A 16,621-nucleotide genomic window follows, 5' to 3' on the forward strand; every position below is an offset into this window, starting at 1 on the left:
TCAAACCAGATGAGCCCATGCTCAAGCTGGTGACCTCGGGGTCTTGAACCTGGGTCTTCCGCATCCCAGTTCGATGCTCTATCCACTGCGCCACTGCCTGGTCAGGCTCTTTTTCTTTTTCTTTTTTTTTTTTTGGCACTTTAGTTGTTCATTGATTGCTTCCCATATGTGTCTTCACCAAGGGGGCTCCAGCCAAGCCAGTGACCCGTTGCTCAAGCTGGCAACCTTGGGGTTTCTTTTTTTTAGATTTTATTTATTGGCCCTGGCCAGTTGGCTCAGTGGTAGAGCGTCGGCCTGGCCTGCAGGAGTCCCGGGGTTCGATTCCCGGCCAGGACACACAGGAGAAGCGCTCATCTGCTTCTCCACCCCTCCCCCTCTCCTTCCTCTCTGTCTCTCTCTTCCCCTCCCACAGCCAAAGCTCCATTGGAGCAAAGTTGGCCCGGGCGCTGAGGATGGCTCTATGGCCTCCGCCTCAGGTGCTAGAATGGCTCTGGTTGCAACAGAGCAACGCCCCCAGATGGGCAGAGCATCGCCCCCTGGTGGGCGTGCCGGGTGGATCCCGGTGGGGCGCATGCGGGAGTCTGTCTGACTGCCTCCCCCTTTCCAACTTCAGAAAAAGACCAAAAAAAAAAAGATTTTATTTATTCACTTTAGAGAGAGGAGAGAGAGAGCAGGGCTAGGAGCAGGAAGCATCAACTCCCATATGTGCCTCGACCAGGCAAGCCCAGGGTTTCAAACCGGCGACCTCAATGTGCCAGGTCAACACTTTATTCGCTGCGCCACCACAGGTCAGGTTCAACCTTTGTCATTTCACAGCAAGTGCCTGCTCACATGGGAGGGGAGGGAGGTCCTGAAGCCAGAGGGTCCTGCTGGGGCTGGTGGGATAGATGAGGGGTTAGCAGCCTGGGTCTGTGAAAGCTGCCTTCCTAGAGCAAGGCAGTGATGCCATGGATCTCACCTGCTCCCACAGCCTGTCACAGGCTTTCTGCTCCCTCCACAGACCTTCCTTCCAAAGGCCAAATGTCAAGGCCACAAACTACCTGCCGCTGAGCGGTTTCATGTTGTTAATAGAATATTTGTGACTTTCTTTAGTCAATGCGCTCAGAGACAGAAGTCACTTTGCAGTGTGTGACACCAGAGGGGCTGAGACCTCGGCCATATCTGGCATTTCCATGGCGGGGCCAGCCCACCCGAGGAGCCATGGCCACGCCCTCCCGCTTGGACCACAGCACTGTTAGGATAAACCGCGTTAACCACAGTGACTTCCCTGAGACTTTGTAACTCAAGAGGCTGTGCCGACCAGGGCCAGCTGCCCACCCTTGATTTCCTTGGAATCGTTTGTTATATGTTTTACACTCATGCATCTAAGAGCTTAAATTATTTTTGCAAATCATTTTCGAACTTTCAAAGATTATGTAAAAATTGTCTATAGTTTTTCATGAGTTCTATTTAACCAAGTAAAATAAAAAATTTCTTTGGTGTTTTTCCAACCTCCAGATTTGCCTTTTCCCGGTTCAGTTTCCAGGGATGGAAAACAAGTCTGTCTGCATGTTCTCCCTAGAGCTGCAGGGGCCATTGTCACTGTGCCTCAGGCGCAGGGCATGGGGGGGGGGGCTGTTGTAACCCCAAGGCTCCCATGGCCTCCCTGGGAGAGAGGACTGTTGGGCCAGGCCCTCACTGTGCCCCTGCCTGTCACAGTCCTGCAGCACTGGCCACTTGTCTTTTGGCTTCCCCACCTGTGCCTCTGGAGGGCTGTGTGTAGGGGCTGAGTCTCCACCCCACCCCACCCCTAGCTGTGCTTCAGAAACAGGCAGTGGGGTTCTTTTTTTTCTTTTTTAAGTGAGAGGAGGGGAAATAGAGAGACAGACTCCCACATGTGCCCTGACCGGGATCCACCTGGCAACCCCCATCTGGGGCTGATGCTCAGATCAACCAAGCCACTGACTGCGAGAGGGGCAGAGAGAAAAGGGAGAGGGGGGAGAAGCAGATGATTACTTCTCATGTGTGCCCTGACTAAGGATCGAACCTGGGATATCTGCATGCCGGGCTGACGCTCTAGCCACTGAGCCAACCAGCCAAGGCCTCAGTGGTGTCCTTGCTAAAGGTCCTGTCACCTTTGCCTGGGCTGCCTGCCCTCTCTCAGCGGGGAGCCATGCAAAGGAAAGCCCCAGTCTCTGGAAAACCCAAGTGGCGCTGTCCCCACACATGGAGCTGGAGCCGACAGTGGCTGAGGGTGGCACTGGATGGCTCACAGGTGACCTAGTGACAGGCTGAAGATTGGAATAGGCAGGGACAGCACCCGTCTGTGCGTCCTCTCTGGTTGGGGCATTCCCTCCCCCACCTCTCTGAGCCCTCCTCCAGGACGCTGCCCAGAAGGTGTCACAGCAACTCACACACCATCTTTTTATTGTTCCTGAACCGAAAGCATCACTGCCACAAGGTCTCGCGTCCCCCACCTCCCATGCTTGCCATAGCCCCTGGGAGGCCTGGGGGACACGAGACCCTGTGGCAGTGATGCAGTGAGTCACCCTGTCCCGTGAGGGGCCTCTGCAGGTGTGTGGCTTGGGGCTGCAGTTTCTAGGCCAGCAAGGAGCTCTCACCACCAGCCTAGTTAGTTGAGCTAATTTCAGAAAGGTGTTTGGTCTCCCTGGACCCACTCTGGGAGTCTGGGAGTTGGCACTCAGCTGGAGGACAAGCTGTCACTGCTTCTCATGTGTTCCCCTCCCACCATGAATCCTTGGGTCTTTGAGCTTTCTGGACCGGCCCAGTTCCCCTGGGCGGCTCCAGTGAGGGGGACCGCCTGCACCTGGACATGTTTGGGGTCCACAAGTCCACATCCCAGGAATGTGAGAAATAGGAGTCACAGGGTTCCCCAACTCTCACCAAGAAGGTGGGCTTTGGCCCTGGCCGGTTAGCTCAGTGATAGAGCATCAGCCCAGCATGTGGAAGTCCCAGGTTCAATTCCCAGTCAGGACACAGGAGAAGCGACCATCTGCTTCTCAACCCTTCACCCTGCTCCTTCTCTCTCTCTTCCCCACCCGCAGCCATGGCTCAAATGGTTTGAGCAAGAGGCTCCAGGTGCTGAGGATGGCTCCATGGCCTCACCTCAAGTGCTAAAATAGCTCAGCTGCAGAGCAACGGTCCCAGATGGGCAGAGCATGGCCTGGTAGGGGGCTGGTCAGGGCACATCCAGGAGTCTGTCTCTGCCTCCTGCCTCTCACTTAAAAAAATTTTAAAAAGGAAAGGAAGGAAGGTGGGCTTCATGGGCTCGCACAAGCAGACATTCTTCAGCTTGGCCACCAAGCGCAGCTCTGGCCCTCAACACATGGGCCTGCCTGGGTCAGCACAGTGATCTCTTCTCATCCCCAACTGTCCCCACAGCAGGTTTAACCGGTGCTCAGAGACTGGTTCAACATGGAGGCAGGGGAAGTGCCGGATCTGTGTCCCACACAGCTCCCACCCGCAGGCCCAGCTGCGCTGTGCTGCGGATGCCCAGGTGACCTCCAGTGTGGGTCTCTGAGCCCTGCCAGCAGTCCTTAGTGGATTTAGCTGTGACCACGCAGAACCTCCTCATTTCACAATGGAGAATTCAAACAGCCCCTGCAAAGGGGTCCACACCTAGCCAGGTCACATCAAGGCTTCTCTTGGGACACGCAGGCCAGAGCCTGGTCCCGGATACTCAGTTCTACCTGTGCCCTCCGAGAGGGGACTGGGTAGTGGGGCCTGGCTGGCCTCGGTCTCAGTCCAAACCTTGAGTCATCTTGGGAACTAACAAGAACCCCTGCCCTGAGCCTCCCAACAGTGTGAACAGGGCCCCCACCCCCAGGAGAGCCCCAAGCAGCCCTGTCACAGCACGGGAAGGGCCAGGCAGGCCCAGGGGGTGGGACCAGCGGGTGGGGGTAGAGAGAGACCATGCAACCATCTGCCCTGAGGAAAACGTGGATGCCCTTGGTTCTAAGCCCTCCACCCACCCACCCAAATCCGTAATAAAAATAATCCCTAGCTTCCCTGATGTGCCCTAGTTTCCGAGTGCCTCCTGGTCTGTCATCACGTACATGCTCGAGGGGCCAGGAAGTATCACTGACCCCTTTTACAGAATCACAACAGGAAGGACCCAGGTGTCTGAAGGAGCAGGGGGCACCCCATCCTAACCTTCAAGCAGAGCAGAGTGACTGGTCATAGCGGTCTAGCCCAGGGGAGGCCACAGAAGCACCTGCTAAGTGCCTGTTCCAGGCCTCCCCTGGGGGAGCCTTGGGCTCCAGCTTCCTTGGGTCCTTGTTTGGAGAGCTGGGCCCTGCCACCTGGGGACCTGCCCAGGATACAGCCTGGCACCTGCGTCACCCAGTGGGCCGGGGCTGGGGGGTGGGGGAGGTACAGTTTCCCTAAGAGTGGAGCAGGGCAGTGGGCCCACTGGGCACACCCAGGGCATCTCTGAGAAGAGGATGCAGTCTTGCACTGGTGGCATCTGCCCTGAGGGCTGAAGGGCAAAGCAGAAGGACCTTAAGGCTCAAGGCCAGAGCTGACTTCGCACTGCATCTCCCACCCCTGGAGGCTGACCGAGCCAGGCTAAGTCTCCTGTGCGGGGTGGGGAGAGTGAGGGCGGTGCCAGGGCCTGGCCCCAGGTGGCTGGAGTGGGCGGGCACCTGCTGGGCTTTGCCTGCCTGTGTGCTAGGTTCACTCGTCCATCACTTAGCCCTCGCGATCACTTTGCCATCACTTGATCCTTGTCATCACTTCTCCCTCACCATCACCGCCCAAGGTAGGTCTGATGAACCGGTCCCTTAGGCTGAGCAGGGAAGTGAGACCCAGGGTTCTGAGCCTTGTCCAGCTCTAACTAGGCTGAACTGGACAGACCTAACCCGAGAGGAGAAGCCTCTGATTCCCTGTCTTCCAGCGATGGGTAGCCGCTGAGAGTCCCAAGGGGCCAGGCCAGCCGTGCGTTGGACCCCTCTGTGTGTGGGCGGGTGGGCTGGGGCAGCCAACAGGAAGGCGAGCCGCGTCCGTCAGTGCGCCGTGCGCGCCGCCCGCAGTGCCCGCCAAGCACCGTGCTGGGGGCGGTGTAGATTGTGGGGCAGGCAGGGTGCGTGGGACTGGAAGCCGGGCTTGGCAGCCGCTGCGCACTGGTAGGGCCCACCAGTGGAGGAGGGGTCTGTGGACAGGGCCACTGCTGTCCCTACACTGGGATGCCCCCCACCACCACCACCTGGCTGTCTGCGTGAGAACCTGCTCTGGGGTCGGGGTGCTGGAACTTGGGGCCTCTGGCGGAGGAGCTCCTGCACACCTCCCCCCTTGCTGCCCCTCAGAGATGCTCTGCTTCCGTGGGCTGTCACCCTGGCTCCCGGCTCCCCGGCCCACACTCCCTCCCCATCAGCCACTCTCCCGGATCACCACAAAACCAAGGCCCTCCCCCACCACCCCACCATCCCAGCCCGGGATGGAGACCGTCCACGAGTCCCTGATACAACCTAAGGCAGGCAGGGTCAGACTCCTGTCGGCATCTGTGGTGCCCTGCCCATCCTCCCAAGGTCAAGAAAGCCGGTCCCTTGATTCCCAACCTCAGTGTTGGGGGTAGTGGCCAGGGGACAGTGAGAAATACCCTGGGTCCCTGGAACGGGCTGGGATGGGGGAAGCAAAAAGCAACTCATTTGCCCTCAACTGGCTTAATCCACTGAGAGGTCTCAACCTGTGGCTTTGCCAGGCTGGTTCACAAGCATAAACTAGGCCATGCAGGTTGTCAAGTTCTAGAGGAGACATTGGACAGCAGGAAACTGTAGCTGTTCTGCATCCTGGCCCTCCTACGCAGCCTCTGACCCCCAAGACCCCCAGGATCCCCAACCCCCAGCCAGAGATGCAAAATGCAGTCAAATCCTCGTAGCCCCAGGATTAACTCAACCTCCATAGGGGTTTTGTCCATGCAAAGTGGGAGGGCACACATGCCAGCAGCCACACAAGCTCCTGCGCCCTATGTGATGGTCTGGGCTGTGCCTCTGCAAGCAGGAGTGGAAAGTGGGCCTTGCAGCTGGGGAGCAAGGGGAACCCATCTTCGCTATGTGCCAGTCCCACTATCTCCCTGTCTCCCCAGCAGGGACCATGTTCCATCCCTCTCCAACCCAGTGGCCCAGCTGTGCTAAGGCTTTAATTGGATGGAAAGTTTCCACTGCAGTTAATTAGCTCCATGGAGGGGGGGCACGTTCACCTACACATTGGGCCTCAGACCCAGGCCCTGCATCTCAGTGTGTACCTGGGAAGCACAAGGGGCTGGTGGTATGACCCCAGGGACCGCCCTGGGCTGTGGGTTGGGAGTCAGTGTGCAAGGATGGGGCTCCATTTGTGTGGGGGGCCTCATGGGGGGGTGGGGAGGGAACCTTGGGATGACTGCAGGCTGACAGATCCAGGGTTCTACTGCCTCTTCCTGTGTCCTCCAGCCCCAGGCTGGCCTCTTCCGAAGCCCCCGACGCCATGGAGGAGTGGGATGTGCCCCAGATGAAAAAGGAGGTTGAAAGCCTCAAGTACCAGCTGGCCTTCAAAAGGGAGATGTCATCGAAGACCATTCCTGAGTGAGTGCCTCAACACACCCAGGGCCAGCTGTTGATTTGCATCTCATTTCCCTGCCTGTGTTCATTTGCATAAGCTAAGATCAAATCCTCACAGGTAGCCACTGGGCAGCACTTCTGAGGGGTCAGGTGCCCACTGCTCACCCATTCTCCCTACCCACAGGCTTCTCAAGTGGATCGAGGATGGAATCTCCAAGGACCCCTTCCTGAACCCTGACCTCATGAAAAACAACCCGTGGGTGGAGAAGGGCAAGTGTGCCATCCTGTGACCCCACGCCTCACCCAGGTCCATGCTCTTTGTGAAGGGAGCAGCTCTGTAAAGGGGACTTTTATAAAGACTTTCCAAGGTATCTGTGCTTTTGTACATTTTCTAAGAACGGGTGTCCTGTGTGGATCTGGGGATGTCCAGCATGAGCTGTGTCCAGTGTAGGTATCAGTCATGAACATCAGGTATGTGGAGTAGCTCTGGGGCATCCAGCCTGGATCTGTGGCCTCCAATGTGGACCAGGGCATCCGCTGTAACCCTGGGAGTAGTGTGGACTAGGGTGTCCAGTGATGCTGAGGTGCCGGTGGGACCCAGCTACAGCAGGTCCCTGATATGCAGGCTGCGTCGCACAGCATTGGAGACACCCTCCTTGAAGCGGAACCAGACGTCACTCCTGCCCACTGCAGTGCCCATGCGCTGTTCAACTGCATCCGTCTCAGGGGCTGTGTCCTCTGTGGGAGCCGCAGGGTTGATCCTCTGCCTGCCCCCTGCCCCTTGCCCCCAGCCCCCACCTCCAGCGCTCCTACCCCACACACACCTGCACTCAGGACTGCTGCTTTCCTGATGACCACACGACCGAAGAAATCCCTCTCGGCCTGAAGAGGGTGGCTAGTCAGGCTCATGGGGGCACACAGAAGACACTCCCTGCCACCAGGGGAGAGCTCTCCGAAGGAGAACAGGTCTCCTGGCACCTCTGAGCAGTGGCCCTCGGCCGGGGCTTAGACATCTCTCCCAGCCCCTCCCCATCACTGCACGCTGGCCTGCTCAGCAAGTCTTCCTGCCCCACCCCTCACAGCCCAGATCAGACCCTCACATGCAGCAGGAAGCACTTCTGAGGGCCAGGAGCCCACTGCCCACCCGTCCCCCCACCCTCACAGCTGCCTGCTCCGTCGGGGGAGGGCCAGGGCAGCAGGTGCCAGTGGAACGCACCCTCCTGCCCAGCTGGGAAACTGAGCCCCAGTGAAGCCCTACCCTGCTGAGCAGCAGGGAGCTGGACCCTTAGTGGGTCCCTCAGGGGAACACCGGCACAAGGTCACCCAGCCCGCCTGCATGGCCCCCTCCACCCCCAAACCTGGTCCTCCAGGACAGCTCTCTTCAGGATGCGCTCCAGCCGCTGCTCATGGCTACGGGGGGTGGGTGGCTGTGCCCCTCTCCCCCCAGCTTCCCTGTGTGGGTCCTGGGCCCTGGGGGCACTCTGGTCCACCTGCAGGAAGTGGGTGCAGTGGCTGGGCAGGGCCATTCCAAGGGCAGTGTCCACTTGGAGGGCAGTGCCTTACCAGGTCCTGCTCTGCCCAAGCCGGAGGTGGGCTTACCTGGGGGCTGTCCGCATCTCGGGCCACGGCCTCCGCCCGCCGCATCTTCTCCACTTCAATCTCACGGGCAATGAGCTGCTTGGCCTGGTAGGTGAGGGGCTTTCGGGCAGGCAGCTCAGGAAAGTGGCAAACCTCCTCCAAGTTCCTGCTCGGGGTGGGTGGCGCAGGACACCCAGGCACCCACTCAGTGGTGACAGGGACAAGGGCAACCCACCACAATGACACCAAACGATAGGAAGTGGAAGCTGAAGACTAGGATCCAGTTCCAGCTCTGCAGTGCCCAGCCCAGGCCAGCAGGGGGCGTATCTCTGAACCTGTTCCTTCAACTGTCTATGGGCATGAGAAGGGCCATGCCCAGGGCTAGGAAGGTGGAGGGGAGTGAGATGACATGGCAGGGCCGGGACTCAGGCTGGGCTTCACGCTCAGAACCCACCATTACTGCCTCCTTGCATTGGCACAAAGGAACATCTGCATCCCAGATACTCTGGGGTCTTGCTGCCCAGAGGCGATCCATCCCCACAACCATCTCGGGACAGAAAAACAAAGCCCTGGGGTGGCTCCTGGGGGATGGCGGGCATTGAGAGTTCTGCAGTAAACCCAGGTCCTGAGGCTATGCCCAATCTGGGGCCCGTTTCAGTCACATGTGGGCAAGAGCTAAGCTAGAACCAACAACCCCCAAGCTCTGACACAGGAACAGACCGACACCTCGCCGAGGCCATGCTTTTAGACTGCTGGCCCAGCCCCAGCCCCCCGTCCCAGGCGCTGCAGAGACTCACGGCTCCAGCCTGTAGACATACTGCCCATCGGGCGTGCGCTCCTGGCGGTAGGTTAGGTTGTAGGCAAGCATGGTGCCCACAAGGCTGGCCAGCTGCAGCTTCTCACGAGCACTGTACAGCTGCGTGCTCACCTGTGGGCAGGTAGGCAACAGGCACAGGAATGCTGAGCATGGCCAGGACCCCAGCAGCTGGCAGCTACTCCCTCCTGCTGGGTAAAGCACTCACAGGACGCAGCTTAGGCACGAGGATGTCCAGGAGCAGACAGAGGGTGTCGAGGACAAGGGCTTGGGGTGCTGTTCGGCAGCGGGTGGCCGGTGCAATACCCGACACCAGCGTCTGGATCAGGTTCTGCACCTGACTTGTCCGGTTCTGGGCCTGGGGTGGAGGGTAAACCGGAATGAAGTCAGCCAGGATCCCCCAGGACCTGGGGCCCAGCCTAGACAGCGACAAGCTGCAGGGCACACCTCCTGCTGGCCACTGGGGAAGGCAATCCTTGGCACATGGCTGGAGGCGAACAGCAGGTGGAAGGCCACGGGCAGGAAGGGCTGGTAGCGCAGCAACTGGAAGCTCTGGCCGTGGTGGGCAGCCTGGCCCAGCAGGTCCTCAAAGGCCAGCCAGTCGAGTCCCACACACACGGTGCCCAGACTGGAGTCCCGCAGGCGCAGGCGCAGGAAGTTGTCAAACAGGCCCTGCGGGTGGTGGGTCCCTCAGTGCCTCCAGCGCCATCATCCACCCGCCACAGCACAAGTACCTTCCTCTGGAACCCTTCACTGCCCATCTGCCCTGCCAAGTATGTCTCTTAGAAGAGCAGCAAACGCCAGTGAGTGGCCACAGGGCCCTGAGGGGAGAGCAAAAGGGCCCACCTGCCACCCCCACTCTGGTTTGACCAAGATCCTGGGATGTGCAGGAAAGAAACCCCTGCACCCCTCCCTAAAGTAAGTTCTGTCCACCAGGCTTGAGAGCAGAGCTCCCGTGATCCTTCTATGAGGAAGTCCCATCCCCTCCTGCCACTGCTTTGCCCACTGCACCAGGGATTTCTGGATTTGCATGGATCCCTGACCACTCACCCAAAGCGGCTTAGAGAAACAGCGTAGGCTGGGCTTTCAGTTGGGGGGGCATCTCTACCACCGCTCAGACCAAAATCCCTACCTGCTCTCTGACATGTCCCCATTTCTGCAGCTCATGTGCAGAATCAAGCCCCTCCCAATCACTGGATCTGGCTGCCCAGCTGCTGTCACTGCTGCTACCTCTCACTGATTCCCAACTGGCAACCGGAGATCCTACAATCAAAGACCCCCCACCCCCACCCTCAGCCCACTGCCTCTCCCTCCTAGCCCATGATAGTGACCATTCCCCTCCTAGCACCAGCCAGCCCCTCCTCTGGCCCTCTGTCCTGCTCACAGTCCCCTCGGAGGCCTCTGATGCCCTGTGTCTGCCCCACCTCACTCCCACCCCACCTGCTGCTTCTCTAGCTTGGCACTATCTGAATTGCCTTCTGTTCACTATCAGTGAACACTCCCCCAACCCTGGGCCCTGGAAAGAAGTTTCAGCTAAAGCATGGTTACCTGGACGACCTTCTCATGCTCACCCGTGGAGGCAGCCACATGCAGAATATGGTAGAACCGCTGTGCAGCCATGGTCAGGGGTGCCTCGGCTGCCTGATGCCCCAAGCCCATGAGCCCGTCGCCCAGGAGCGTGTGGGTAGGCAGAATTGGGTCCTGGCCCACACGTCGCCTACAGAGGGGGTGCGGAGGCTGGAGTGGAATCCCCATCCACTTTATTCCTCTCGACAGCACAGTCCCAACCCAAGAGAGCCCCAAGGAGGGAGCAGTGAGGAAGGCGGAGGCAGCCCTGAAAGCAGGGCCCAGGCAGCCTTGGGTGTCCATCAGCAAAGGTTTTGTGTGTGTGTGTGTCCTATATATGCAGGGTTTGGTGTCCTGGGCTTGGTCACCATAGATATTGAGGCGAGGCTGGCCCACCCTCTCATTCTGTCCATCCCATTTACCTCTGGGCACGGGGCAACTGGAAGACCTCCTGCCACACAGAGAAGAGCCCCTTGCGTTGGTCCTTGAGGCCGACTCGTGTGGTCTGCACAGCCCGCACACTCAGCTCCCGCTGGCCCCGCCCATGCAGGAACTGGACACAGGGCGTGGGAGGTAAGAGTAGCTGCCCCTGCCCCTGCCCTAGCCCCACCCCACCACAGCCAGCTTCCCCCTGCCCACCTGCAGGGTGTTGATGCAGGCACGGATGTCGTTGTCCGTCTTCTCGCAGAGGGCTGCCAGGGCACCTGGGTCAGCCTGCAGACCCTGCCGTAGGGAGATCTGCAGGAGGAAAGAGCGTGCGTATCCACCTCCCTCAGAGCCCTACCTGTGTCACCTCCTCCCTGGAGACAGATAAGTAACTGTTCTCATCCTACAGGAGACAAAGGCTGCAGGCCCTGTGAACTGGGCCTGCTGTCCACTAGAGACCCCCCACCACCAAAGTGATCCAGTCACCCTCACCCTCAGGACCTGGACCAGCTGGAGGGGTGGGGGGTGACGGTGGCAGCAACAAAGGAGACAGGGCCCTAGGTGGGACAGGGGTAGAGTGGGGAGGGAAGGATAAGACCACAGAAGGGGTCCCGTCCCCCCACCCGCCGTTAGCCATGCAGCCTGGGCCCTGGGCCCCATCCCCTGCCCCCACTGACCTCTTGCAGCCGCTGCACAAGCCTGGATGGTAGTGTAGGCGGAAAGTGAAGCAGAAAAGCCTGCTGCCTCAGCTGCCGCAGAGAGGGCGCAAACCTGTGGACGGGCACAGGGAGCAGGGAAAACCTTGTAACAAATCCCAGCCTCAAATCCACTCGGTGGCCAGGTGGGCTAGAATGTACCCTCCCAGAGGCAGGCTTTATGTGGAAGCCCTGCCCTGGGGAACATCCTGAGGCCCCCCACCCTGGAGATGCTTCCCCACTCAACTCACTGGTCATTGCAGATGCAGATGACTGGCCTCATCAAGAGAGCCCCCTCTGCCCGCAGCCGTCGCCCCTCACCCACCGGCATGGCCAGGCCTATTGGCTCCGCCTCCTTCGGGCCTCTGCGGTTGATGATGCCGAGGAGCACGTTGATGGCAGCCTGAGGGGAGGTGCAGCGGGCACAATGAGCCACAGCCCCACTGCCCACACACCCACCACCCAATGGCCAAGTACCCAGGAGGCCCACCGTGGGGGCCCCATCGATCTCGTCAATGACCAGGCAGTTGGGCTTCCCACCAACACCCAGCACAGACTCCATCTGCGTGGCCGCCTCGATGTGGGTGCGGAAGGCCTCAGGGCTGCGGTCGTCACTGGAACCATGAAGCGGAAAAGGGACCATCAGGGGACCTGTGGCCTCAGCCAAGGCAGCAGCCAGTGTCCCTGGCAGGATGATCTCCTAGGGCCAAGATGCTACACTTACATCTTGAGACTACCAAAAAGGAGACCCCCACAACATGGCTGCCCCAAATTCCAGTGACCGAGGACCCCCCCCCCAAGTCCACTGCCAGGGTCCCTGGGACCCCAGCCCCACCTCTAACCCACCAGTGTCCCAGACTCAACCTGACTTATCAGGACAGACAAGAGGCCCAGAGGCCAGGCCTTCCCTTCCACTCACCTTGCATTCATTTCCACCACAGAGTACCCAGCATGCCTTGCGATCACGTGGGCCAGAGTGGTCTTGCCCAGCCCAGGGGGTCCACAGAGCAGAGCCACCTGCAGCCAAGACATGAAGACATGCTGCAACCTGCACCACGATGGAGAGGTCCCGGCCCAAACACCAAGGCTAATAATCCTGTCCTGTGAAGCTTGGTACTGGGGGATGTCCCCTCAAATGCACCCCAATCACCCGATGAGAACCTGAGCGATTGGCTCAGTGGTAGAGCATCGGCCTGGCGTGCAGAAGTCCCGGGTTCGATTCCCGGCCGGGGCACACAGGAGAAGCGCCCATCTGCTTCTCCACCCCTCCCCCTCTCCTTCCTCTCTGTCTCTCTCTTCCCCTCCCGCAGCCAAGGCTCCATTGGAGCAAAGATGGCCCGGGTGCTGGGGATGGCTCCTTGGCCTCTGCTCCAGGTGCTGGAGTGGCTCTGGTAGCAATAGAGCGACGCCCCGGAGGGGCAGAGCGTCGCCCCTGGTGGGCGTGCCGGGTGGATCCCGGTCGGGCGCATGCGGGAGTCTGTCTGACTGTCTCTCCCCGTTTCCAGCTTCAGAAAAATACAAAAAAAAAAAAAAAAGAGAGAGAGAGAACCTGAGCGTGTTCATAGCTCAAAAATAGCACTTCAGAATGAGACAAAGCCCTGAATAAAGCCAGTGATGGTGGGAGCTGACAGGGACACAGCCATTACTGACATGACAACTCCCTTGAAACCACCGTCTACCACAATCATCCTTTAGGAGGTATTGGGTCCTTCAAAGACAGTCACGTCACTGACACCTCCACCACCATGTCGTCGTGCCCACAGTCATGATGGGCAGTAAATGTATCCTCCGGAGGTGTAAAGGCACTAGCCAGTGAGCCTAACCCCTGGGCTTGGAGGTGTATGCCGGGCAGACAGGTAGGGCTCACTTTCTGCCGAGGCCGCCGACTCAGGTCCAGCCCAGCCTCCAGCATCTCCTCCAACACCTGCTCGTGGCTTTTCCACTTGCTGGAGGCTGTGGCCTCCTTGCCAACACAGGCCGCCTCCACACTGGGCCTAGGCTTCCGGGCTGGCCTCTCTCGGCCAAATACCACCAGGTCCCACAGCTTCAGCCACTTGAGGAGGCAGCGGTTGGTGAACTGTGGGAAGGGAGGCATTGTTTGGAGTACCGCCAACACCAAAGACTCCACGTGCTGTCATAAACCCAGACACATACAAAGATGCTAAGGCTGAACAACAAGTGACCAACACACATGCACCCTTCTTGTTAGTGGCAAAGTAAGGCTTACAGAGGGGTCTCCACCCCACAGTCCTGGTTCTGACCACTCTAGAAGCCCTCACCACTCCCAGGGGCATCAGCTGCTGAGAGAAAAGGAAACAACGGCTCCAGGAATGGGATGCTCTGGATCCCCAGCCCACGGCATAGGTGACCAGCAGCATGCCAGGCCTGTGCTGGCCTCAGTTTCCCCATTTACAACTCAGCAAGGCAGACCATAGTCCCCCTCTTGACAACAAGGACGCCAGTCACACTGAGCAAATATAGGCCTCACGTCATCGCTGAGCAGCTCGGTGTAATGCTGGGGTGCAAACTCATCCACCCAGAGGCAGTGCTTGGAGTCATCTTGGCTATTGGCTGGCACCTCCTCAGGGGCCTCCTCCTCCACCTCCTCTGTCCTGAGGCTGAAGATCATTGTACCCTGAGCCACCTGGCTTGAACCCCAGCAAGGATTACCCTCCCCCCCACCCAGAATTCAGACTGGGGTCAGCAGTTCAGGAACAGTCGAGGGTACCAGGGGCAAAGGGTCCACTGCATCACCTGTGCAGCGTATCCGAGAGCCGCTGGGCCTCTTCGAGCAATCGCTGCTGCCGCTGTGCACAGTGGGGATTAAGAGCAGGATGACTAAAACAGCCAGTCACCCCAGAGCCACCCCTCCACTCCCAGCAAACCCCAGCAGACCCCACCTCTCTGTCAACCTGTTCCTTCAGAGAGGCGAATGACACACCCAGGAGATCCAAATGGCCACGTCCACGCCATGGGATAGCCGAGAAAGAGCTCTGAGGGGAGGAAGAGTAGCAGTCACCTCCAGAACCCCTCCTAGGACATGGAGTCACCCGTGCCCCTCCCACCATGCTCAGGGACTCAGGCTGCAACCCCAGCATCAGCAGGCCTGGAGATGGAGAAGCCCCCTCTCTGACCAGGAACTGAAAAAAAAAGCCACTTAGATGGAACCATTTTAGTGTCTAGGAGAGAGGAGAGATGGGTAAAAATAGGATGGACAGAGAAGACAATTATTATTGAGTGGATGACTAGAAACCAGGTGAGCTCCCTGAGATGTCCCCAAGATGTCTGGTGTGGATACAATGCCTAGGACCCTTTTCTGGGCAGCATTAAGCCTACCGATCCCACAGGAGGCCTGCGGCTAGCTTAGCCACCCCCCCCCTCCGTGGACAAACAGCACCCACCTGCACCCCAGTGCCAACTGGGTCAGCCCGTAGCACCAGAAAGGCCCTGTCACCGCCTGTGGAGGTCACGTTGATGTAATCCTCTAGGATGGGGGGTCGCCTCAGGACCGGATTGCGAGTGGCTGGTGAGGCCGGTATCAGACCCATGTCATCACCAGCATCCACAATCCTGAAAAAGGACCAGGGCGGTCTTAGGACTCCTGCCACATGTTAATTTTCAGATAAGGGGCCCAGATCCACCCTCTGCTACCAAGCCCTTCCACAAGCCCCGAACCCCAGGCCTTGGGACTTTGTATGAGGAACAAGACACTTCCAGCCTGACCAGGCGGTAGCGCAATGGATAGAGCGTCGGACTGGGATGCGGAGGACCCAGGTTCGAGACCGCAAGGTCGCCAGCTTGAGCACAGGCTCATCTGGTTTGAGCAAAGCTCTCCAGCTTGGACCCAAGGTCGCTGGCTCGAGCAAGGGGTTACTCGATCTGCTGAAGGCCCACGGTCAAGGCACATATGAGAAAGTGTGCCTTGATTAATGAACGACCAAGGCGTTGCAACAAAAAAACTGATAATTGATGCTTCTCATCTCTCCGTTCCTGTCCGTCTGTCCCTATCTATCCCTCTCTCTGACTCTCTCTGTCCCTGTAAAAAAAGAAAAGAAAAAAAAAAAAGACACTTCCAATCCCAGGAGCCTAGGACACCTGTGCCCCAAGCCACACACCCCTCGCCCCACAGCTCAGCTGGGACCTCAGGACTCAGTGGGGGAGTGATATCCTGAGGAGGGGAGTCAGGAAGCAGTGGCTCTTCCATCTCATCCTGCTCAAAGTTCAGCCTCTTGACCACCTCGATCCTGGGCCGCTTGACTTTGGGGGCTGGAGAGACACAAACAATCTCAGAAAGAACAGAGGCGCTTCCCCTGTCTCGCACCCCACCCCTGTGGGGGGCCGCGGCCTTACTCGGGAGCAGATCCCTGTGCCTCTGTCCGCTGGTGGCCTGCTGCCTCTTCCTGGCACCGCACTTGCGGTTCCTTGAAGGTCCACCTGGAGAAGAGGGAGCTGCAGCGTCCCCTCCAGCAATGGCCTCCTCAAACGTCAGCTGGATCCGGTCCCTGGGGGGTGACAGGGCCGCTGACCCTGCTGGGAGAGAAGAGTCACAGCAACCGCCTCAGGGCAGCCTACCTCCAGACGGTCAGCGGCGCAGGAAGGCCCCTCTCTGTCCGACGCGCCCCCGCCTCAGGTCGCGACTGCCTCCAGCCTTCGCTCGCCTGCCCGCACCCATCCGAGGGGCAGGCCCGGACCCAGGAGGCAGGCCGGGACCCTGTAGAATTACAGGTGACGAAGCCGCGACGGGCCCCGCGCGCGCACCTTCCAGCTCGGCCAGCACCTCGAGTTCGGCCGAGAACTGGCTGTCGAAGTCGTCCTCGACGCCGTACAGTTCCCGCTCGTAGTCCTCCATGGTCGTGCAGTCCCGCAGAACATGCCAGTCTCGGTTCCTGCTCCGAACCTCCCGCGCCGCAGGCCGCGCGCCACTCCCGCCCTCAGCGTCCTGGCGCCGCCAATCAACGGGCGGCGTGGCCGGCGGCACTCGCCATTGGCCAGATGAAGGGGAGGGGCGG

The 16,621-nt window shown here is 59.3% G+C and overlaps 2 protein-coding genes across 3 annotated transcripts; one reads left to right on the forward strand and one right to left on the reverse strand.

Annotated features, from left to right (window-relative positions):
• Window positions 1-4,501: 4,501 nt before the first annotated feature.
• Window positions 4,502-6,904, forward strand: GNG13 (G protein subunit gamma 13). Its single transcript, XM_066275380.1, has 3 exons — window positions 4,502-4,759; window positions 6,426-6,557; window positions 6,718-6,904. The coding sequence occupies exons 2-3, from the start codon at window positions 6,460-6,462 to the stop codon at window positions 6,821-6,823; spliced, it is 204 nt and encodes a 67-aa protein (XP_066131477.1). The 5' UTR covers window positions 4,502-4,759; window positions 6,426-6,459; the 3' UTR covers window positions 6,824-6,904.
• CHTF18 (chromosome transmission fidelity factor 18) lies at window positions 6,868-16,524 on the reverse strand. Of its 2 annotated transcripts, none has more exons than XM_066275379.1 (22): window positions 16,371-16,524; window positions 15,963-16,139; window positions 15,728-15,878; window positions 15,014-15,182; window positions 14,513-14,605; window positions 14,367-14,419; window positions 14,101-14,230; window positions 13,480-13,689; window positions 12,532-12,629; window positions 12,103-12,226; window positions 11,864-12,015; window positions 11,595-11,688; window positions 11,131-11,229; window positions 10,914-11,044; window positions 10,474-10,642; window positions 9,373-9,597; window positions 9,134-9,283; window positions 8,909-9,039; window positions 8,133-8,277; window positions 7,892-8,023; window positions 7,358-7,415; window positions 6,868-7,271 (listed from the first exon to the last, which is right to left on the reverse strand). In XM_066275379.1, exons 1-22 carry the CDS (start codon window positions 16,459-16,461, stop codon window positions 7,135-7,137), a joined length of 2,919 nt encoding a protein of 972 aa, XP_066131476.1. In that variant the 5' UTR covers window positions 16,462-16,524; the 3' UTR covers window positions 6,868-7,134. The 2 variants fall into 2 exon arrangements, with proteins under 2 accessions (XP_066131476.1, XP_066131475.1); XM_066275378.1 differs by having other exon boundaries at window positions 15,963-16,142.
• Between the last annotated feature and the right edge of the window lie 97 nt (window positions 16,525-16,621).

This window comes from Saccopteryx bilineata, chromosome 4 (genome assembly GCF_036850765.1).
Source record: "Saccopteryx bilineata isolate mSacBil1 chromosome 4, mSacBil1_pri_phased_curated, whole genome shotgun sequence".
Taxonomy (NCBI): Eukaryota; Metazoa; Chordata; class Mammalia; order Chiroptera; family Emballonuridae; genus Saccopteryx; species Saccopteryx bilineata.

Excerpts from the sequence above, each read along its gene's own strand:
- GNG13 (XM_066275380.1), top strand. The coding sequence starts at position 6,460 with ATGGAGGAGTGGGATGTGCCCCAGATGAAAAAGGAGGTTGAAAGCCTC. Across the intron at positions 6,558-6,717 it reads TCATCGAAGACCATTCCTGA|GCTTCTCAAGTGGATCGAGG; the intron begins GTGAGTGCCTCA and ends CCCTACCCACAG.
- CHTF18 (XM_066275378.1), bottom strand. The coding sequence starts at position 16,461 with ATGGAGGACTACGAGCGGGAACTGTACGGCGTCGAGGACGACTTCGAC. Across the intron at positions 15,183-15,727 it reads GCTGAGCTGTGGGGCGAGGG|GATTGTGGATGCTGGTGATG; the intron begins GTGTGTGGCTTG and ends GTCCTTTTTCAG. Across the intron at positions 11,045-11,130 it reads CCTGCATCAACACCCTGCAG|TTCCTGCATGGGCGGGGCCA; the intron begins GTGGGCAGGGGG and ends CCCTGTGTCCAG.